Source organism: Balearica regulorum, chromosome 13, assembly GCF_011004875.1.
Source record: "Balearica regulorum gibbericeps isolate bBalReg1 chromosome 13, bBalReg1.pri, whole genome shotgun sequence".
Taxonomy (NCBI): Eukaryota; Metazoa; Chordata; class Aves; order Gruiformes; family Gruidae; genus Balearica; species Balearica regulorum.
This window is the reverse complement of record NC_046196.1, coordinates 19,390,031-19,413,561: the sequence shown is the minus strand read 5'-3', so window position 1 is coordinate 19,413,561 and position 23,531 is coordinate 19,390,031. Positions and strand designations below refer to the sequence as shown.

At 37.8% G+C, this 23,531-nt stretch overlaps 1 protein-coding gene across 2 annotated transcripts in view; it reads right to left on the bottom strand.

Annotated features, from left to right (window-relative positions):
* Window positions 1-23,531, bottom strand: part of SLC6A2 (solute carrier family 6 member 2) — a 75,798-nt gene that overhangs the window by 28,649 nt on the left and 23,618 nt on the right. For both annotated transcript variants that reach the window (XM_075765627.1, XM_075765628.1), the window contains exons 3-7: window positions 20,576-20,813; window positions 8,023-8,161; window positions 7,070-7,204; window positions 2,724-2,827; window positions 40-164 (exon numbers count right to left, since the gene is read on the bottom strand). In XM_075765627.1, the coding sequence (XP_075621742.1) occupies window positions 40-164; window positions 2,724-2,827; window positions 7,070-7,204; window positions 8,023-8,161; window positions 20,576-20,813 (741 nt within the window). The remainder of the gene's footprint in view (window positions 1-39; window positions 165-2,723; window positions 2,828-7,069; window positions 7,205-8,022; window positions 8,162-20,575; window positions 20,814-23,531) is intronic.

Genomic DNA, 23,531 nt, shown 5'->3' with positions numbered 1-23,531 from the left:
ACAAAAAGGGGTAAAACTAGTGTAAAATGAACTTCCTACCTTCAGTGGCTACATCCTCAATTTTAACTTTGTGCTCATGAGCCATGTAGCCCAATATGGAGAAAATTGCAAATCCTGAGATGAAGCTTGTGACACAGTTAATGGTACTAGTCAGCAAAGCATCCCTAATGGCAGAGAGAAGAACAGCCCGGTGAAAAAAAAGCCACTTTAAGAACTAGGTGGGGATGATCTTATAGCGATAGGAAGATTCTTGTGAAAATGCTAACTGTGCTATTGTCCTGATGATCAAAAGCTCATATCAACATACTATGCTAGAAAGTGACATACTTCTGTTTGCTATTTTGATTTAAAACTGAGTTCTGTTTAAAAAAAAAAAAAAAGCAACAAAGCTATATTAAATATTAAGATATTAAGGAGTAATGTTGTCATCCTAGCTGGTAGCCATAACATAGTAAGAGTGGCCTGAAGTGAAAGAGCCTTACTATTCATCAAATCACGTGAACAATTATTCAGGAGTATTTTTAGCAAACTGTGCTGCCATTCAGATGGCAGTGGATAATCATCCTTAATCTGTCATGAGATCCCTTCATCTATGAAGTCAGCTAGGCTCTTCTGAAAGAAATACAACTCTTTTATTAAATTGTATAATATTTAACTTTAAACTAAATTCACTATTGTAACAATGTGCATCATATAATATTGATTGTACAAAGTTGTGGGTTTAAATTGATCTGCCATGGTATTATGATAGATGTGTGAGTTTTCCTGAGTATTAATAACCCCTATTCCCAAACGTAGCTTGAAGATAAGTAGACCATACATCTTTAGATGTCTACCTAATCTGCACAGTGTCTGGTATGTAATGGTTTGCTGCATATGACCTTTGCAACAGACGACATGGCTCTGCGAACATCAGTGATGTTTAATAAGCAGAAAGTAAATAGGATTTCTTTTCATCAGTTACACTATCCAAAAACACAGGTGTCATACACCAAACTTTATCCTCTTCCTTATATTACTTTATTTTGATAACATTGAAGAATTTATGTCCTACAGTTCTTAGTGTTTTCCTGGTGGAAGGCTGCAGGATCAAGAGATACCAGATTGGACCCATAAACTCAAATTCTTCTCAGTTATTAAAGAAGAAAATTGCTAGGTATTTATCCCTGATAAGATGGCAACAGTATTTCTTGTTTCCCACAATTCAAAAAGCATTATTACGTAAGTGAATAATGCTTCTTTCTACTTAGTCAATAGCTGGATTAAGTGATGCTTAACTCCTTATAAACTGAGCTGAGCTAGTTCTCAGTATCTTGCATGTAAAACTAGATCCTAATTTAAATACAAATCCTGATATTTTCTGGCCCAGATTTTTAGTATTGTTACCCTACCTTACATTACTGACACCATTCCTCTCAAAGGTGTGTTGAAGCATAGATGGGACAGTGTAGTACTGAGTCATGGCCTTCATTTGGAAACAGTACTATTTTCAATTTGTTCAGTTTCAAGAAAGCCTTTTGAATAAAATGTGTCAGCACACTATGGAGTTGCTTGACCAAAAGAAGGATATTTGTGTTGTAAATGCTACTGAATTCAAGCTTGCTCTTATGGTTAGAACTCAAACACAGTAGTTAATGAAACTACAGATTACTCTACAGGGAAGGCAAGGCTTATGAAGCAACACTGAACAAGTAGCTGCTTAGGAAGCTAAGAACTAAATATTTCACATATAGTCTGTGGTCCTTTCTTAGTTTCAAGTGGATTTTTTCCATTTCAGAGCAAAATTAGAATACAGAAGAAAAAACAGTTATAAAGGACCTGCTGTGAAATTAATGCAAAATTATTTGCAGAAGAGACAATAAATGTTCTTTTGGAAGATTGCGATGGCTAGCATTCTAACTGAAGGGTTCTCAAACCTGGTAATATTACCTACTGCAAATAATCAGTTGGCAACCTAAAGTTGCTCTGGGTTAAGTACAAAGCTCTCTGAAGTTAGTGGAAGTATGCCATGATTTTGGCTTTCAAACTATTTAAGGCAGTTCAAATCTATATATTTTCTTGTGCCTTTTTGTTTTAACATTTTTTTTGCCATCCTTCAGTTCACAAGGTAATACATATACTTTCTGAATTTATATTTTGTGGGAAACTTTAAAATGATGCTTGTTTTCATTCCAAAATGGAATGTTAACGAAACTTCTAAATATCAGAAATTCTCAGAAGGTGCAGAGCAGTTCTGGTTGAATTTCCATGGTGGTGAGTCAGCAAAACACTTACAAACTGACTTGATTTAAAGTGCATTCTTAAATTGGAGCTCAACAAAAAATATCAGAAATATAATCCCAAGGCACAGAAACAGTTCTGGAAACTGGAATCCTTCTGCTTTTAGTTCCTGGACCAATAAGATTTCATCCTGTGTTCACTGTTGCTCTTAATGGTACTTTTGAAAGGCAAACACAAGCACAGTTTACACAGCTGTATAAAGTCCAAACCTAATCCTATTCTGTTTTGCTGTACAGCAGATATCTTGGCAGGTTCCTGTTGCTAAAATTTCAGTAAGGAAGACAGTGTTTCAAGATTTGGGTTGGTTGCTATATCCACACAAGACTGGCCATCGTTAATAATAAATGACTGAAGATAAAAAGGTAGCTTAGTACATATTCCAGCTGCAGTTAGAGTAAAATGGTGTCATTCTGAAGCAGTAATGAAAGAATAGGCTGTCTTACCTGTAACAGTTGTTGTCAAACTTATTGTAACTGGCAAATGCAATTAAAACGCCAAACCCAGCTCCTAAGGAGTAAAATATCTGAGTAGCTGCATCAATCCATACCTGCATAACAACACCAACATTGTCAGTTCAGTCCAAAAGACACATCAGGGAAATGCAAGAGTGTACAAGAGAACTGGCTTTTGAAAAATGATCAGCACTCATGGGAGTGTAAGTGTTCTCAGCCCCCATGGGATGTCACATGGAGCACAGTCGTGGTCTGGAATGGCTTGGGCTGAAGCAGTGGGCAAGTTCTCAGTGCATGCACGCTGCTACTAGGGTGGGGTGTACCGCCAGTTGGATCTGTGCTGCTGGGCTTTTCAGAGTACTGAAATGATTACATGATTTTTTTCTCCCGGGTGACAGAAATACACTTCCAATAGTTCTTGTTCCAAGCTAGTTTGGAATGTACAACCAGAAAACTAAAAATAGTTAGTGGGTCAAGAGTTACAGGACATTTTCCTTCCCGTAAGGGAGCTTTCTTTATGGGATCGTTAGTACATTTTATATGATGCTTTCCTGTTTCAGAAGCTGAAGCATGACTGACATGCTGTGAACAGAACCATGCAAATTATCTGTCATCTGTCCCACTTAAAGATGGAGTTATTCCTGTCACAGTCATTAAATTTCAGTTTAGATGCAGCTTGGTCATTTTAAGAAATTTCCACTAGGGAAAACGTGTTTTTAATGCTATAACATTTTCTAAAGTGACCCTCCAGCCCAACATCCACTTAAGATACGCAGACAGCGATCAGGAACAATGCCACAGTGCTGGTCTCCTGAATCGGAAGCCTGAAAATAGTCTACCATGGTTAATGAGGGTTTCACTTATTCAGTTGTTACACAGAGATATTTAAATAAGTATCTTCAACAGGGTGATAAATTCAATGGAGTGGATAATACTCAACATTTCTCAAAATGAGATCTTCAATGTTTGGTTAAATCTGGCAAGTGCTCAGGACTACAAAAAGCACTGGATTTCATCTCTATCCATCTCTACAAAATCAGCAGCTTATGAGCTCCATCTGCATTGGGGGTTTAATGCTAAGCTTTCACGTTTGGCCCAATGGAAAGAGAGTGAGTGCCTTATTCCATCCTAACATGATATATGAAAGCACTTACGCTAGCAATCTTTTTTTTTCCCTCTACATAGATGATAGATGCTTTCAACTACTGCCTGCTGAAAACCGAACCTGTTATTGAACTCTGGATTTGTAGAGAAACTTAATTTTATGAACTGGTGAGAGTTAATTACTTGAAAGATAATATGAACAACAATCTATGATGTGTTTATTGCAAGCCAGTGGATAGATGGATATGATTTTTCTCAAGTTGCAGTTCATACAGGACTTTTGGGTATTGTGAATTTCTTTTAAAAAACAATCCTGTAAAATTAATTCCTTGCTTGTTCCTTTTATATAGCCAGTTACATCTTCATGTTCTATCTCCACACAAAGTTTGAGATCAAATAGAGTTGTACTCTGGAGAGTGTTTCTGTGGATGAGAGTGCAGAACGAGGGATGCAAAGCCTCCTATAATTTTTCTTTAAAACTTCTGATAACTTGTGTTGTTATCAAAGTGCCTTAATTTTTTTAAAAGTATTTTTGCTTAAGCTAAACTAGATCTGCATGCTGCCACCATAAGGCACTTGTTTTTAGTGGTTCTCTAGATCCTTTGTGTCTTGCTAGTGGAGTTGTACTCGTTATACTTCCCCTTTCTTACTATTCAAGCACCATTAAGCAGATGTTTGTCCTATTGATTCAAATGAGAGGATAGCACCTGCTGCCTACCAAAGTAGTTATGCATATACTTAAGCATCTGTTGAGTAAGAGTCTTGGCTCATAGTAGCTGATTAGGAAACAAATTGAGAAGATCAAGGTGAAGGGGAAGAAAGAGCAGAAACCAGAAATTCCTTTAGAACTAAGATTAAATGCAAAACATCCCTTTTCTTAACTGTGCAGGATGTGAAACAGCGGGACTGGTTCTTCTGCAGTTTACACTCATGTTCTCTGTTCACTTCAGCTGAATGGCTTCTGATTGATGCATAGTCTAATATATTTTATGGTAGGATATTGGTTTTTATATGTATTAAAAATGAAAAAATAGAAACATTTTACAGGAGGCAGTCATCAATATTTTCAGCTTTCTTCAAGGTTGTTTATGCCATTATAATTTTTGTGCATATTCTTTCTTGTGTATGTGGATTTAAAGGATTGCTATGCTGTGTGGAGAGGAAACATTGTGTGCACCCCCAGATATTATATAGTATCTTCATGAAACTTGTTAAGGTGTATGAAAGAGAGTGTCTTCCTCATGTCTGATTTAACTCTGTATTTAATGCCGATTCCTTTAGGAGAACAGAAGTGTAGCTGCTGTTTTACACAGATGTTTAATGTATCCATTTGCGCAGTGAAGAGGAGTATTATGACTTTGTAGCTTCTGGACTTTCAGCAAGGAATATAGCTAGGCATAGGTCTAATTAAGACGTCCTCAGGTGAATATTTTTCTCTCCTTTTTATAGAGACACCCTTTGTGGATTCAATATCCCTGAAAATGAAGTGTCCCAGGGCTTGCTCAGTGCTGTGCAGTATGTGGCCCTATAAAATGAGGCTGACTTTGACATTGATCAGGATGTTCTAAGGTCTTTCAGAAGAGCATTTGCAGAGCCCTCTGTAGATCATTACTGTTTGTGACTTACGATGTTTCTTTGTTAGATTCTTCATTTGGGAGAAACAAATAATAAATCAAAAGGGATTCAGGGATGCATTGACATAGAACTGAAGCAGGAGTTTATTCTTTGGAGCCTGAGGACAAAGATTAAACACAGAAGCCTATTGCAGCAGCAGGAATCCTAATTTCAGAGCAGGGGAAAGGCTGATGTGACAAAACAGTTCATGAAACTTTTCCTTATAACTGATCTTTAGTCTTTTATTATTCTAGAGCAACTTTTTTTTTTTTCTGTCTGAAAAATATGGTCTTAGAAACGAATAACTTTAGGGTCATCTAAATAGCAGCTGCAGAAATATTAAACCAAGAAAGAGCAGTGCACAGAATATCCTTCCAAAAGCAGAAAGCAGCTATGCTTATAGAGGCCTAGATTCTGAGCTGAAGCAAGCTGGCACAGCTCCATAGACATCTAGTTGAACTTGATGGCTTTTTCCAAACAGCACTTAAAATATATAAGAAAAATTTAAGCACCTTCTTTGTTCATCCTTGCATCTTTGTATTTATGTGCATGCATAAGCATGAATTACGGAGGTGGCTACTGCCTTGGTGACAAAGGGGGGTGAAAGTCCCATATTTGAAGTTTGCTTTGCCTATTCCAACATGGAGTGAGATGAGGTCTGGGTTCTGGTGATAACTTCTGTTGTTGAAGAAATGCCAGTTTCTAAATTTAGTATTACAAAACCAAGAAAGAATTGTTTTGTTAAGAGTATATAAAATAGGTCTGTCTTCTAACACTCACATCTTTGTCTGCCTTTTTTAATTATTCAGGAAAAATCACGATAGGATGCATAGAAAATGTACAGTGCAACTATGTACAGACTATATACATCTCTGAAACCTGCAAATTTTAGAGACAGTTAATTTCCTTCCAGTAGAACTATGTCCTCACTTTTCAGTTTTGTAACCATTTGAACGGCCTCATGACCCATCCACAGAGATACCACTGTCTCATAAATTATTTATGGTATTTTTAGAATAGCACAGTGGTCACCAGATCAATGTTCTTTGTAGTTCTGAAATGCTGGTGATTTCATGAATTAGTGACTGTACTCGTAGATGTTGCCTTACAATGGATGAAATAATTCTTAGTTCCAAGGTACTCCATAAATCGAGTTGATTTGGATATATTTAAGGAGAACGTCTTGCAATGTTGTTAAATGATAGAGTGAAATGTACATTACTTTCAATAGTAAGATAAGAACACACCATGGTATTGAAAATCTTATTTGTATGAAGGACCATGATTAGGTGAGTTAGTTCTGACTTAGAATGTTTAGCAAGATTTTCTTAGGTGAGGGTTTTTGTTTACCAGGTTAATATTAGCCTACTGATTCAAAAAGCAAAATTTTCTTCTTGAGAGAATTCTTAGCCTTTTGAGAACTAAATTTTTGCATCACTCGGTTTTCACGTATAAAGGATACTGCAGCTTACAGGGTATGCAATCAAAGTATGGACTTTAAGGGACTGTCACACCTGAAACTGTCCTTATACAGGTTTTTTTATTAGCTCTGACATTTTTCAGTTTTAATAACGTGGGCAACAGGTTTACTAATAACAAGGGAAGAAGAATAAACTTACTGTGGCTTCTTTCAATCTTCTGAAATCTATGTGCAGGTATGCATTTATTCCATTGTATGCACCAGGCAGGGTTATTCCATGTATTAACAAGACAAACAATACAACATAAGGCAGAGTGGCTGTTATCCAAACGACCTGCAGACAACAGAGATCCCAAAGGTTAATCAGCTGTTACAGAAGATTTAAGAATGTGTGAAAAATACAGCCAGCACTTTCTTGGTTTTGTGCATTCAGTTCGATGGAGAAGCTCTTCCTAGGATGTCTTGGGGGAAAATGCTGTTATGTGTCATGATTCTTTATGTATGTTTACAGATACCAGTAGGAGACAGTTTTGACAAACAGAAGATTTGGAGTGCTTATACATTACCAGTGTGTGTTAGACTGCCAGTTAGCTCTTCAGCTATATATTAGTTTACTAAAGAAGGGCAGTCATTGCCTGCTAGTAGGTGATGCTTTCATGAAAATGTGCAAAAAGGTCTCAGATGTATCCAACCCTAGAATTTCTGTTGAGGTGTTTTCTGGACTCAGAGGGATGTCAGAGTAATTTCAAATTACTTTAATCAGATATTTCTCTGGTCATGGAATTTTGTATAATAAAACCAAAGGATCTTAAACCATTGAAACATTAGAACATTTGGCTAAGAATAAGAGACATGTTTAAGACAAGTTAAAGTCTTTCAAAATATTTTCTGGATGAGACTGCTAATGTTGAATTGAAAATAAAATGCTAATAAAATTTCCAATTAGAACGTCACACAACAAAACTTGTTAATAAAATATAGGTGGAATCGGGATTGTGTATTTCCACTGTACATATATGAAGGCCTCTGACATGGTTTGGTCCCTGAGGATCCCTCAGAAGCAGTGATTTAGTCTCTTGCTTTCTAAAATTAGGACACTTCTTAAAGGAGACAAAGAATGTACTTGAGATAGAAGGACAATATTAGCTCTACCTTTCCCGAAGTCTTCACGCCTTTCCACAGACTAAAGAAAAGAATGATTACTACCACCAAGAGGCAGAGGGAGAGTTGCCAGCGAGGCAAGCCAAGGTCATGGATTCCACGGCTTTCATGCAGGTGCAGAACTCCTCGCCTACACACCAGATACACAGAAACAAAGCAAAGTCACTGGAGGAAAAAAGGCTTTTACGTATCTCATCCTGTGGACAGCAGAAATGGACGCTGCACTGCAGTAGCAGCTGCCCTGCTGACATCGCTAGCAGTTAGTGGAATCTGTTTCGTGAAGCCATGTATTGTGCTTCTTCCCACGATGCCTTTATGGTGTCACTGGCCCATCAGTGTTTGTGGAGCATCATAGTGCCATAATAACAGGACTCTCTCCTTCACTGAGAGTGTTTGAGGATTTTGGAAGTGTCATTTGTTGGTTCTTGCTTGAACACTGAACAGATGCCCAGAGACACTACAGAACCTCTGTTCTTGGAGATTTTAAAACTTGGCCAGTAAAGGCCTCGAACAGACTAATCTACTTTCGAAGTTAGCCTTGCTTTGGGGTAAGGAGTTGTATTGGATGACCTTTAGCGATATCTTTCAGCCTAAATTATTTTGTGATTCTAGATAAGCAAACAGCTGGCTTCCTGCAACTTCAGCAGTTTCAGAGTTACTTTCAATTTCTTTTTGAATAGGCTATTCAGAGGGTGCAAGTGGGAAAATTATTTGGGAAGGAAAAACAACAGTTGGTAAATTTAAATTGGATATAGTGTTCTGAGTTGTTCATTGAAACAGCGGAGTGATAGCAGAGGAAATTCTGTTGCTTACCAGGGCAGGTAATTCTTTTGAGATCTATACAGTGAAGTGGATTGAAGTGTAGAAGAGTGTTTGTCCTCCTGACTGGTGATATCTACAATTAGAGTTGCCAAAACACACTGTGCAACAGGCACAGGGATATAGGAGAGATAGATATTATAGTGGATCTCACTTCCTTTAACTCAGTTCTGTGCTACTGAAGTGTCTCTTGCTGCTTTTTCAGATCTAAAAAATGCAGAAATATTTTGTTTTACTGAAAGATGTATTTGCAGAGAGGAATGCATTGTGGCTGGAGGCCTCCGCTAGAGAAGAATTGGAGAGCTAACTCCTGGTTCTGATGTAGATCACAGGATGCTGGCTTGGGGATTCAATTTCTTAGTGTTTCAGTGCCCATCCAGATAAAATGGTCATGACCTTCCTTATTTCCTCCCCTTTATTACCTTTTATTTGCTATGCACTTTTTGGGTAAAATAGAAAGTTGATTTCTGTTGGCTTTTCTGAGCACCATGATAGTACAAACAAATTGAATCAAAGAAGCCCTGTTCACTGGAGGACCTTGACATGTTTTATGAAGATAACTAAATTTTAGAGAAACTGAAGTACTGAGTGATTTTCCCTGCATGACTGCAGACATGTAGAAACTAAATTCTGAGGAGTATAATTTCAGCCTTATTTGCTATTTCCATACAATCTCTTACTAGATAGATGGTGCTTCAGAATTAACTTAAGCACTTGTCTTATCAAGTTGGAGATGAGTGACATAGTTGAGTAAGTTCCAAGATAGGGTAAACCTGTGTCAACTTAAATGGGGAAAACTGAAAAATGTCTCTGTACTACTTAAACTGCAGAAACATGCTGGGAAAAATAAGGCCCATTAGAACTATCTATCTAGCAATATGAAAGAGTTGCATACAATTCCCTTTTGATTCCTGAAGCATCAAGATATGATCAGCTAAGAATTGTAATAGTTCTGCTTCTGTAGTTTTTATGTTTAATAAGAAATGCTGTGTTTTTGGACTGTTTCTATGATTTATCCCAGTTGGATAAAAGATACTTGTGGAAAGCAGCCTCCTAAATTAAGCAGCTGATCTGTTTGTTGCATTGTTAAGCTAATAATAAGTGAGACATTAAAAGAGTAGTGACCATGTGCTTGTAGCATATATTTGAGAATGTTCCTATCTAGAAAGTATGAGGTGAGTTTAACTCTTATACAACAATATAGCTGTATAACAATATAGCTGTTACCTGTGGAAACAGTAAAACATAGAGGCTGACTTCTTGATATCTCATCTAAAAACCTATTATCTTTAATTAAATGTAAATAATTAAATAGGTCTCATTCCACTTTGGTTAGAGTGTGAGTGAAAGCTACTTGTATTTCTGCTGATAAAGTATAATTTGCCAGAGGATCCACAGATGTAAGTGAATCCTGGACAGGGATGCCTGATTCCATTCTAAACTTACCAGCTTGGGCAGTGATAAGCATAGCTGGGAAAAGCTTCACAGGCTTCTGATCAGAACATTTGGCCAGGATCTTGGGAGGGTTTTGGCAATCTCTGCTATCACAGTTACACTGCTATTGCTATCAGAGCTGGATTTTGTAAAGACAGACCTGTGGATTATGATGTCTACTCAGAAAAACGGAATCTGAACTGGCATTCTTTGTGCCCGTTTAATGTTTTATTCTTCTTGCCCAAATATTTTCCTGGATTTGTAAAGAAGCCTGCTGCCTTGCGTGTTTGCTTTCCAAGAAGCAGCTAGCAATGTGTCTTACTGTTTGGAACACTTGCCAGAACTGCCATTTCAAATGTGGGATTCCCAGGATTTTCAGGAGAATCTCCATTCCAAGAGTTCTTCTCTCTTAATCAGGGTAAGGAATCATAAAATAGGAAGAGAAAAATACTTTTGTAATCAGTCAAAACAGCTGTGTAACTGGGCAGCTAAGCAAGGAAATCTTCATAGACAGCTGCTGTTTCTGAGCTGTAATTCTGGCGGGTTTTGCTTCCTTTTCCTTTTTTTTCTTTTCTTTTTCTTGGTAACATCTAGATAAGTCATAGAAGCTTTCTGAAAGATGCCCTTTTTGAAGGTTGCTGGGAAGTAGTTCGTGAATGTTTACCTATTAGAAGCTACATTTCTGTTACAGTGGCACCATAGAATATAAAATATCTAGTGCTAGACTGCGATTTAGGTTAAGATGTGCTGACATATGAAGAGATGGAAGAGAGAAGCAGCGGCCAAATTATTAGATAGATTAAACCTTATGTGTTTGAAGGATAGAGCTCTGTAATGTTCTTTGAAAAACAGTCATTTTTTGGAGAAGAGCAAATTTGAAAAGAACTTTTGCATTCATCATTTTTCATCCAAGTTAGCATACATCAGTGATGCTATAGAAAATCCAGTTAACTCAATTATGCAACAATTATTCTTGTTTCACATCAAGGAGTAGGAGCAGTTGAGGCTATTTTTAGCCTGTATCTCTTAAGGCAGGTTGAGTGATAAATCCCTGACTGGCTCCTTTAGATTATACTGAGTCACTTCCCTTATACTGGCCACAAAGAGGAAAATGCGAAGGAAGAGATACTGCAAGATTCCCCATTCAGGAAGCTCTGAGGTCGAAACACCTGAATTTTCAGCCTTTTGATATTATAGCAGAATAATGCAATGTGGCCAACATCCATTCCTGAATTCACTAGCTGCAAGTTTGTCCCGTTTCCCAATGCTATAAAGACACGTACAAGTCATAGACAAAATGGCATGAACTGATCTCTCTTAAATCTCTAAGCCAGGGACCCAGAGGAGATGCAGCACCAACTATTATCAGTCTGTGTTGTCTGTCAACTTCTTTAAATTATGTCCGAAGCCTCTGAGAATGTCCTAAGTAAAAGCTTCTGGAAGTGATTCTTGTTTCATAAGAATAGAGATATTTGTCCAATTCTGCTAATAAACTCTTATAATTCACAACTCTGAGTCAAAGAGAAAGGAAAAAATCAGAGGCAGTAAAGACAACTAGAATTAGTATTTTGCCTGCAGATTGTTGTTATTGAGAAAAGAATGAAAGTAGATGAGAAATATGTGCAAAAAAAGGTGAAGAAAATGTTATGGGGGAAAAGACAGAGGATAAACTAACAGATGGAGCTGACAAAATAGAACAGGGACCTATTATATTATGCTGAGCAAAATACAAGAGGAGCTAATAAACTGTTTAAGCTTTCAGATAGTCTAGTCAGTGCTCTAGCAATATTTAGTTAGTACAGCACCAAGAATCAAAGAACATGCACTAGAGATAAGAAATTAACTTTTTTTTTAAAATCGAGGATTTGTGCAAAGTTGCCTGATTTATGCAAAGACTGCTTTCTATGTAAGGGAGTATAAATTACTTTTGCAATGACTTTGACACTGTATATCACTGTAAATATGGGTTCCAAGAGTCTTTCTGCCTATCTGCAAGAGGAACAGGAATGTGAAAGGATTTCAGACTGAAGCTGCATTCAGATATTCTGGTTTCTCTTTTTGGGAAATTTCTTCTGGTCCTTGCCTTCCCTGTGCACTCTGCTGGGAAGATTCCCCATGTCACCCAATAACTCTGGCACCAATTCTTGCCTTACTTCCACACTGCATTCAGCTAAAGGGAAATAGTGCACCTCTGTTGAAATCAGCAAAGGGCAATTTGCTGGTACCACTGTCTTCTGTTTTGTCTGTGCTGCACTTGGGTCCTCTTTTGGTGTCAGATCGCAAACACCACCAAAAGGCCAGCTCTTTGGTATTCACACATAAACCCTACAGAAGACAAATTATTGAGGAGGCAGGAGGGCAGCTGCTCAGTGGGACTTAGTAAATGAAGGATCCAGTCACTGTTCTAATAATAGGTAATGTTGGAACCAATAAATTCTTTTCTGCGTCCTGGTGTTCCCATCTATAAAATAGGGATTATTATAAACCTTTGCTTTGTCTCCACTCTGAGCAATTCAGAACGCACTCTTTATGGAAGTGGTGAGTGTTTGAGTATAAACAGAGAACCAAACCAAAGGAAAAAGAAATGCCAAGGGTCGTGATCTGAAAATTATTCTGTATCTTACTCATTCCAAAACATTTATTCCATAGCCAGAAAACAGGAGGTAAGAGTTTTAGGTGTAGAATTCTCCCAGACTTTTTTATCAGACTGGTTCTTATTAAGGACTCTTTTGTATTATTCATCCTTAGAGAGATTTACACGACTCTTTTGGAAATTTAGAAGGTTTTGTACAAGCAGATCAAGTTAAAGATCTTGGAGTAGGCCTCTTTTTTTCCCAGTCCCAAATCAATTATAATTTTAGATTTCAATCCAAATAGGATTACACAGCTCTATAAGCTCATTCTTTTTCATTAAAGGCAAAAGTTATTTGCCTAAATCTGATGTGATCAATAGAAGGGTGTCATTCATCTAAACAATTTTTAGATATGTTGTATCATATTTGTTCACATTGCAAAAATGTCATCAACTTGTCAGCAAAGTAGTTAGTTAACATATTAAGTACTTATAAAAACTTAAGTCCTTCTAAGAACTTCCAAGTACTTCTAAAAGTTAGTAGTCACTTTTATGGGATCAAACCCAAATGGCTTGCACAGACTAAGTATCAGCAAATTGGCTAAGATATAAATAGATATAGTCCTGGCCTCTTGAGCTCTGTTTCCTGTTCTGGTAGTTAGACTAGTTTTTTATCATTTAAAACTTAATGCAAATTGTAGATTGAAGATGCTAAAAAGACTGTCAGTGTATACAGCATGCAATCTGTAGAAATTAAGTTACATACTCAATTTAGAAGGCAATTTGAAGCATGATAATTATACTCAATTAGAAGGCTCTCCGACATGCATCTCTTGTGTTATATATTTGGGCAACCATAGTTCAGTTGTCATTGCTGCCAATTTCCTTCAGAGTATAAAATACAGTTGGTTCTTTTATTTATGGAAGGTTAGGTTATCTGCTTTAAGCAGCTGCGGATGGAGTTCCTCTTACACAGAGTTTGCCAGGCTCCAGGTATTTTTACTTCAGGTATAGCACTGCTTGAATTTAGCTGTACTGTTTCCACAGCAGTTTGCATCTACAGGGTGTATATCCACAGCTGTGTGGGGCAGAGCTTGTGGTACAAACCCTGCAGACCTGAGTTCACTCTGTGCAGATTGAACACCAATGTCTCCTCACTGTAATTCTGTTGCTAGGGGTCCTGTGTGGAGATAGAGCAACTCCACATGAAGTCACCAAAGTGCAAGAGGGTTAGCCTGGCTCAGACCAAGCTCTGTCATACATACAGCTGCTGTCTGAGCTGCTTGAGTGCTTTGTAAAGAGCTCTGGGTATGGCATCACTGCAATGCAGAAGGATAGCAGAAGGATGCAGAGTGCTTTCCTGTAGCCAAGAACACAAGAAAGTGGTGCTGAGCCATCTGACGTGCAGTGCTATATGTGCACTGTGTATCTGTCCCCCACCCTGGAGCACTGGGCATGCTTCAGAGGTATGCCGGGGGCTCTGCAGCATCATCCAGCTTGGGTTCAGCTGGACGTAGTCACTCCAGCTCTGCTGGATACTGCATTGATTTTTGCCAACACCTTTGTTGTCTGGGTTTTTCTGTTTCTCAAGATATTTCAGCTCCCTCTTGTGTTGGACAATGGAGCTGTGTAATGGACTTCAAGCTACGTTTTGGCAATCACTTACAAAAAGATAATTTACCAGTAGCACCCTGGTTGGCGTATTTACTATTTGTACTGAATGAAATGGTGTTTCTTTTTGAATCATGATAATCCTGAAATTGTGTGTGGCCACTAGGACTGAACTCTTCATTCACTGAGAATGTTTATCTCAACTCACTTAAGTCTTTACCCAGCTTAATTCTCCTATTAACTTAATAATTCTGACCTCACTTACCGTTTGTGCCTCTCTTCAATACATTCAAGTCTGCAAAGCACTCTGAAAAAAGATTTTCAAAATCTGCTTTTAAACCCATTGTATTAAGATTTGCAGATAGAAAGTGCTTGAATTTCACCCTTCCATAGATCTAATGAATACTGAACTCCTGAAAAAAGTTTATTGTTTGAGGATATATGGCGAAGCAGTTAGAGCACATGTGCTCCCAACTGCCCCAGCCCTTAGTAAGTTAAACGGTGCTTCGGTCAGCATTCTTAATGGGCCATGCATTGCCCTAGACAGGAAGGTCATGAATGAGCCCCAGCCTCTCCAAAGGAGCTGCTGAGCTTTCATGAAGCTTTACTGATTTCAGAAGAGCTGCATGGAAAGACAGAAAGTTGTCAGAAGAAATTTAACCATAGGAATAGGCCTGTGTACCACAAACTGAGGACCTCTGACACGTTTAAACAAATGAATGCTCACTTTATGGTTTGACATTTGTTGTAATGCTGGGTCCTTTACACAATGAGGTTAGGTCTGTAGCCTTTTTATAGATTAATGCTTAGATGTGATAGATTTGGATGAGCTGTAGGAAGCAACACGTAAAACACTAGTGGTGATATGTCAGTACTGTGTCTTAGAGAACATTTAATGAGAAACAGGTGTATACAAATAAATGGCTGTTTAGTTGTGTGCGACACCTTTATTGGCTTTGCCTTGAGCAATATGTGCAGATGGAGATGTTCCACAGAGAAAGGCTTTGTTTCTGCTTGCCAGGATTTCAAATGCAAGGTAGTATAGAGGAGGTGCTGCAGTGCTGACCTCAGCTGCTGTACTTACTGCTCAGAGCCTGGTACCACTACCAAACTGCATGGGATTCTGTATGTAAAGATAAGCAGTTAGAATTCCTCCTACAGGTTAGCACAAAGCAAGCCAATTGCGTGCAGTGTAATGTGCAGCTCCTGACATTTACAATATCTCATAAACTCCCCCTGCAAATTTAAGTTGGCAAAGTGGTCATTCTTCCAGTCTTCTGGACTTGCTACAAAAGGGTGTGTTGTGGTTTAGGAATCATTTCCATAAAGCTGTCCAAAGCCTCCAAACATGTGTACATACTTAGATGGATTGACTTTCACTGTACTTGCATCTAATTTCTTTTCTCTTCAGGTAAGTAAATGGTCAACAAATGTCAAGACGTGAACATACACGAAAAGTGAATTTCAACGCTGCACATGTAAATATTTTTAGAATAGCTGTTTTTATTTTATGCACATAAGTGCTTGTACCAGAAATTTCTGTGCACTGATTCAAAAAAAAAGATTGAATTACTTAATTGAGGCCAAAAAAGTCAGCACAGTCAAAAAGTAAATATCCAATGTGTAGGGATGCAAATATGTTAGTCTTAAACTATGGATGTGTAAACAGTACACCCAAACACTTCCTAAATATGCCAGTGCAGTTAATATAGAATTGATTTCTAAAGCAGCCTGTTTATTGCTATCTCAGCAATGTGGCCATAAATTTCCCACATAAAGTATTCAATAAAGTGCCTGATTCTAAGCCCACTGAAATCAGTGGAGTTCTTCTGTTACATTCAGGGGATTTTCTGGGGGTGAAGTTACAGAACCTAGCTAGAATTATTGTTAGTCTTTGATTGCGTGATGTCTATGAAGGTAAACAGATGACTGCTACTCAACTTCAAACCTGTCAGAAACATCTGACAACTTTCCTTTCAATTAAGATGCAAAAGATGAGTAAATTTAGAGAGGTTCTTAGTTTTCTGTTGCTTACAAACTCTCAAATTAGTTTAGAAGGTATGGATGTTAATGAAGCTTCAGATGTATTCAATGGTGGTTTGTTGTCCAGGAAAGTGGTATATCATTGAGAACTGCTGATCGTGTTTAGCATGAGCTTAGAAACTTTTCTTACCAGATGTGAATAGCAGAATATAGGACTATCCACTCTCATTAGTTCTTGTTGTCTGATTCAGTTTTTATAAGTATTTATAAGCAGAATTCCTTATGCTTACTTTTGAAACAGTGTTTTCTCTCTTTTGGGAGAGGTTGCTTCACAATTGATGGGGATAGGTTCCTGCCTCTTACTTTGAAGCACACAGTGTTGAGCACTCCATTTGATGTGCTACTGAACTCTGTGGACCCTTTGGTCTGTGGCGGTATTTCCTCTGAAGTCTTGTACCTCAAAGCACAAAGCTATTAGTCTATAAAAGTTACATTTGCTGTGTAGGGTGAGGGGTTTTTCAGGATATTCTTGGTTCACACACTCCTCACAAATTTGTGTTCATAAGATATGATAGATGTAGACTGCCGTGACTGAACATTGTCTTTACTTCTTGTTCTTAGGTAGCTTTTTACAATTACTCACATCTGGGCAGACTTGTGAATTCTGTGAATTTCCTTTACCGAATCTGGCATGAAAATTTCCCTGTAAAAATGTGTTTTATTTCTTACACACAAAGAATGGATTACAACCCTGAGAAAAAGTACTATCAGAGGAAAATAGCCATAGCTCAATACATTTGTTGACAATTTCACTATTTTGTTTAAAAAACTGCCAGGATTTGTTCCTACAACAGATCATGATTTTTTGCAGGCCTTGTGAGAAGAACAGTGCTTTTGTTCCTCCAAACTCATATTTTTTAACTGTCAGCATAAATGAAAGCAAGATGGTAACAAACTTTTCCCAGACACAAGAATGGAGAGAACAAATATAAAGTAAGCCTGTATTCAGATAAAGTATTTAAATAGCAGTGATATAGAGTAGCTAGGGGAACTTTTTTTGCAATGATGCACTTGTGTTCTTCAAAAAAAAATGTTTCTAACGAATTATTTTAGCATATGTTGAAAGGATAGAAGGTCCTTACATTTTGCGTGTTTAATTCCAAACCACTGAAGAGGGAAGTAATTAAAATAATGTGTGTCTCCAAAGAAATGTGGAATTGACATTTTATTCCTAACCAGATTTCTCTTATTACTGACTGTTACTAGCAGAACGGCACCAGTTGTTATCAGATTTTGGATTGCTTGCTTTGCTAAGTTTGCAGTGTACAAATATTTTATAATTGATTTTAACCATCTCTAATGAAGTATTGTAGAGGTCCCATTCCTTCCTGTTGTAAGCAACTGTCCCGTTGACGTCAGTGGCACCTTGGCCTGAATTAAGCCTGAATGACTGAAACCAGACTTAGGCTTTCTAGAGTGTTTCATTTTACTAAGTGTAGAACCACTTCAACCTGAACTGTTGCCCAACTCTTAAGGCTTGAAAACAAAAGCCAAATATGTTTGTCAAAATCCGCCTGTCACTACCTTGGCATGTAAATTGCAATTTGAAGTGATTTCTTCCAAGTCTGAGGCTTAGAGGTTTCTCCCTGCTTTCCCTCCCTGCCAAATACTGGACAGCTGAAAGATTTGGCCTGGATTCTTAGCAAGTTTTCCCTTCCCTCACTCAATGTAAGTGGTGAGAATCAGCATATTTCTGTTGAACTTAGAGGTGCCTTTCTTGAAGTATTAGATGAATTAACACATCACAGTACTCTCACCTCTTCCTACGGTTTGTTCCTGTGCTGGTGGAGATAGAGACAGTCAGCTCTGTCAGCTGCATGGTTTTAGGAAATGATCTGCTCTAAATTCATGTTCAGGCTAGCTTCGTGTGAACAAATTTTGTTCCAGAGAGAAGTGTCTGTTTCTCTTAAGGGTAACCACACCAGCTTTCTACTTGTGGCCTGTTTTGGAAATACTTCTTTTCAGTCATTCTCCAACTGCCAAATAGATGTTTGGTGTTTCTGGTCTTCCTGCTTCCAGTTCAGCCTGCCCAGCAGAAGACAAAAGTTTGCATGTGTTCTTGATGTAAATATACAACCTCAGGAACCAAGTTCAAGCTGTACCAATTCCCCTGTAGTGCTGAGGCTGAAGACATAAGTGCTTGGGTGCATTTTAGCATCCTTAACAAGTTTTCCGTAAGCTGCAGTGCATACCAGTAACACAGAGCAGCAAGTTCTTGTTACACTAGTTGCACAAGTTTGGGTCCACACCTGAGCTGTACAGCTGAACTTGATGAGCTAATCCAAATACTGGATAAGTGAATATAATGCCCCTTGTGTTTCCTTGTTTTTACAGCTGGGGAAGCAGATGTCAGATTGTGTTATTTGAGTGGTTATTCTTCTCATTTTTGTAATATAATCTAGTTGCTAGTAAGTACAGGGCCTAGGGACTTAATTATGGCCCCAAAATTCAGGGATCAAAGCGTAAGGAAATGTCAGATTCCCCTTTTATTCTCACCTTCTGAAAACCGCACCTTGAATCTATTTCATGGTGAGGGAAGAACCCTAATATTTCAAGTTTCAGTGTACGGATAGAATCACAAATTGAGCTGTTCCCCAGATCAGTGGAACTAAATCAAAACATTGTGAATAGATTCTACCACCACCTCATCCACTAAAAAGTCAAAATCATACCCCAAGCATGATGTGATAACAGAAAATGCGCAGAACCACTTTAAATCATAAAGAAGCAAAGCAAGAATATAGGGATTGCATTTTGCTTTACAAAGGCTTAAGCACAAGAACATGACAAAGAAAACCTTTTTTATTATGCTGTTCAAATGAAAGTTCTGTAAGGTATAATTTCTTATAGTTCACTTCAAAGTCAGGTTCTTTGACTATATTGCGTATACAGCCTTTTGCTATAAATGATCTGTCTTTACATGAGTTATGAACACATCGTATATTGTCTTTGTAAAGGCATTAGTTTTCCTAGCTGTCATTATTTGCCATTGTAGTGAGTTCCTTTGAGCTCAACCCCCCCTTATTGTTTTCGAAGTGCTGAATTTAGTTTACCCAAACCCCTGCCAACAGTTTGTGTATCGCTACTGGTCTTTCACTGTGCTGTCTTCAGAGGAGAAATAGCAGCCACAAATGTTTCAGAGCTACAAATGCAGACCTCAAGATGCCTACTGTAGCCAGGCATGGTGTAACAGACACGAGGTTCTTTATGGTAACAGTGGTGTCCCTTTGTTTCTACAGGGTAGGACTCTCTGCTCGGCAGGTGTATGCCCTGATATCCTTCTATTCCCAACACAGAAATATTAACTGATTATTCAGATTAATTTGACAGCTGATTCAATTAGCCTGATGCCCATCTTCCTTTCTTTATCCCGGTCAAATCCTATTTTCCCCTGGAGGTCCATAATGTAATTATTTATACACAGATTGATATTTTTGTTTTATAATTCAGCTGTTAATTTCTATACCTTTTTGGTTTTGATTCCAAGTGTTTGATTTGAGTGTGCCTTTTCCTGTGTTGGCCCATATTGCAGAATGCTTTTTTGCTTAGGAATCAGAAAAAGCCCATCTTTCTACAGCTCTGATGCTCTCCTGCTCAGTGCTTCATCTCACTTCATTGAACTATTGAAGTAGCTGAGCAAACAGAGGTCTGCTCTGAGATATTTTGCAAGTAGAGAAACAGGCCAAGCCCGTTGAACAAATGATTATTTTAAAGCCCTGAAGTCAGCTCAGTTTGGCATGTAGTTGTCTTTGTCAGAATATTGCTGTGTTTCCTTGCCCTGGCAAAGTTGGTGCAAGCAAAAGTGGTACATTGGGGAAGATTTGTGTCTTTTGTCCAATTCCATTTTGCTCTGTGGCAAGTATTGCATTTGTACAGGAGAAACCAAAGCTGGCAGAGGCAAGAGTCTTAATCACACAGGAATACAGATCAACATTACAACTGCGTTTTAACCTTAGTCTTCTGATGCTTATTCTAGAGGCTGGATGCTAAGCTATTTTACCTTCCAGAGGAAACATTCTTAGACATAGAATTTTGAATAAATAGCAAAGTCAAGTCAACACTTACTCATAAAATTCAGCTGCAGGAGTGAGCTTGTACTTTGAGTATTTGGTACCATTGCCAAGCACTGATGCATTGAAGAGTTTGGGATCTGTACAGTTTGGGCTGTTCCAACTGTTGTCGCAGTTTGTCCAGGGGAGCTCAAATGTGAATGATGAAAATAGATAATACAGAGACCAAGCTATGATAACGTTGTAGTAGAAACCCACGTAAAGAGCTATGAGTATCACTGCATAGCCTACACCTAAAGACAAAGGAAAACTAGATTACACATTGCGTTTTACATGCAACAGTATATGCAAACACTGCAGCTGAACTCAGCCATACATGGTTGCAAATTCATTTTAGATCTTCAGACCAATAAAAGGAATTTTTAACATTTACATACACACATGCAGACAATGTGTCATTGCCCTTAAAACAAAAAATTACATTAAAGATTTTGGAAAATGACTGGCTTTTATCAAATTCACTTGTTTGCCAGAAAAAGAAATTAAGCATTGTGATATAAAAATTTGTTCTTGTACAACTCCATTGCTGATTTGCTTCCAATGCAGAAGATTGCAAGCCCATGTTAAGAGTCAAACTTACTTCATCTTCATAATGTCAGAGTCCTTGGCAACTTTTGTTGGAAAAGTAAAGCTCAAGACCTAAGTGAAGTTTCCCTATGCCTCATGTTCCCACCCTGAGCTAGTTTGGAATAGACGCCAATCCTTCCTCTGTTTCTTTCCCATTGTTGCTCTCCAGATTGGCTTCCATCAGCGTGTAACTAGGTCCAAAACATGCATGAAACAGTCTGTGCTGTTCCACTGAGGGGCTCCAAGTGGTTCTTGGGCATGCCAGTAAATCTTGGTGAATATCAAGCTTGAGGCTAAACTGTGTGTGGACCTTCAAACCATTTTATTGTCTCCCCAGGATTACAGAATCCCCACTGTAAGCATTTTCTTTTGACTTTGAACATTTGTTTTGTATTTTTGCGTACTGAGAAGTGTGTTTGGAGTGTCTCTTTAATGAGAGAGCCCCAGAGAGTGTGTGTTCTCGTCATGGAAGTGGTACATTTTCCAATAGTTTGGGAGGAAGCTTTGGTACTAATGTCAGAGCAGAACAAAAGTTAGTTGCCAGAATTGTTCAGGAAGCTTGCTTTACCTTGGCTTATATAATTTTTCCTTTACTCTGTGTACAGCATTGTTATCTGAATCCCACCCCAAAGTTGTATGTATTACATATAACAGGAGGAGACTACAGCTGTTTTATAACTATCATCACTGTACTGTCGCAGCACCTAAGTGTAAACCTTTACTTCTAATTTTCTTCAGTTTAGCTTTTTGGAGATACTGCCTTGGAGGTGTGGCAGCTGGAGATTATTAAGCTTTTGTATTTCTTGATAAAGCGAGGAAGTAGCATACACTTTGAATATTAATCCTTAGTTTAAAATTTGCATAAGGAACAGATGCTGACCCTGAAGGAGTTGGCAGTTCAAAGACTGCCGCATATACCAAAGTTACTCTGCTCTTCATGAGGCTTTTAATACATAGACCAGTTTGCACATACATAACATTGGGGAAAATATTGTGAAAGTAAAGATGAAACTGTATCTTCAAATCCTTGGTGCATAAATGAATCCAGTACATTAACACTCAAACTCTAGTGATACATTATGATCAATAGAATGGAGCGAAGTGGGGAATCACCCAAGAGGATAATTCTTAAATATTAATGTGAATGGTAAAATACGAAGTATATATAATATATGTTGCACTGAAATTGGATGATTTCTGTTTGAAAAAAGTGTTCCTGAAATTCCTCCAATTCAGGAGGACAATGATAGATATTTAATACCAAGATTAAAAAATACTGGATCAAATGTATCTTAAATGTCACTCCTGAAATCATAAGAATGTTTAGGAATGAATTTGCTCTCCTGTTTCCAGGTCTAGTTTTTCTTAAAAGTAATGCTGCACCACCCACATGCTAAAATAGACGCTGGGAAATGTGGAGATGAACAGTCTGTGTTGCAAAGGTTACAGGGTATATTTTTAATTGCATGTGTTATGAGAGCATCTCTTTAGAAGTAGAGTCCTTGGAGTTCATAGTAATAATAGTCATAGCTAAAATTAGTACTATAGTGCTGTTCATTTAGAGAAGCTGCTATAAATTTGTGTAGACTGTGTACTTTTCATTTGAGTGAGAGATTTGAGTTATTCCAGAAACAACTCAAAAACGTTAGCAGTAAAATGTATTTGTACGTTATCAGAAGATTTGGTCAAAAGTTTAAAAGTACTGAGTTGATACTTGTGCTAAGGTGCAAATACAATTCAATGCTTATTACGTTTTGAGAATCAAATAATTTATGCTATTCTATATCCTAGTAATAAGAGCACTTAAAAATCAACAGTGATGTATGTTTAGTCCACCTTGAAAATGTCAGCTTAAAAACACAGCTGGAATGTCAACATGACTATACATGAAATAAGTCCTATTCTCCTTTCTCATCATCTTTTCAATCCTGAAGTCAACAGATAGAGTACCTCCGAGCACAGTGGTATTTGGCTCAAACACTTTGAGATCCTTAAGGTCTAATTTTTGCAGTTAGGTTTTCAAAATCCTTATTGCCATCCAAAGGTATTAACTGATACTGGCACAATTTTTGATTGAGCAAGAGTCTTCAGGTTTCCAAGTGCTGCGATGATTTTTTATTTTTTATTTTTTTTTTCTCCTGTGAAGGGATTATAGAAGGGCTAGGTAAATCTATAGGAATTAATTTTAAAATTTTGGGGCACACATTTTATTAGCTCGCTTATTTATTTTGCTGTTAGTTTTGGGTTTGACTGGTAAGAAAAAAACCCTGCAGTTTTCCTATTCTGCGACACTAGACTCCTTGAAGAGGAACACTGTATTTTGAGAAAGAAGACTAACATTTACTCAGTGTAACCTATATCTAAACACCAGATCCGCCAAGTTC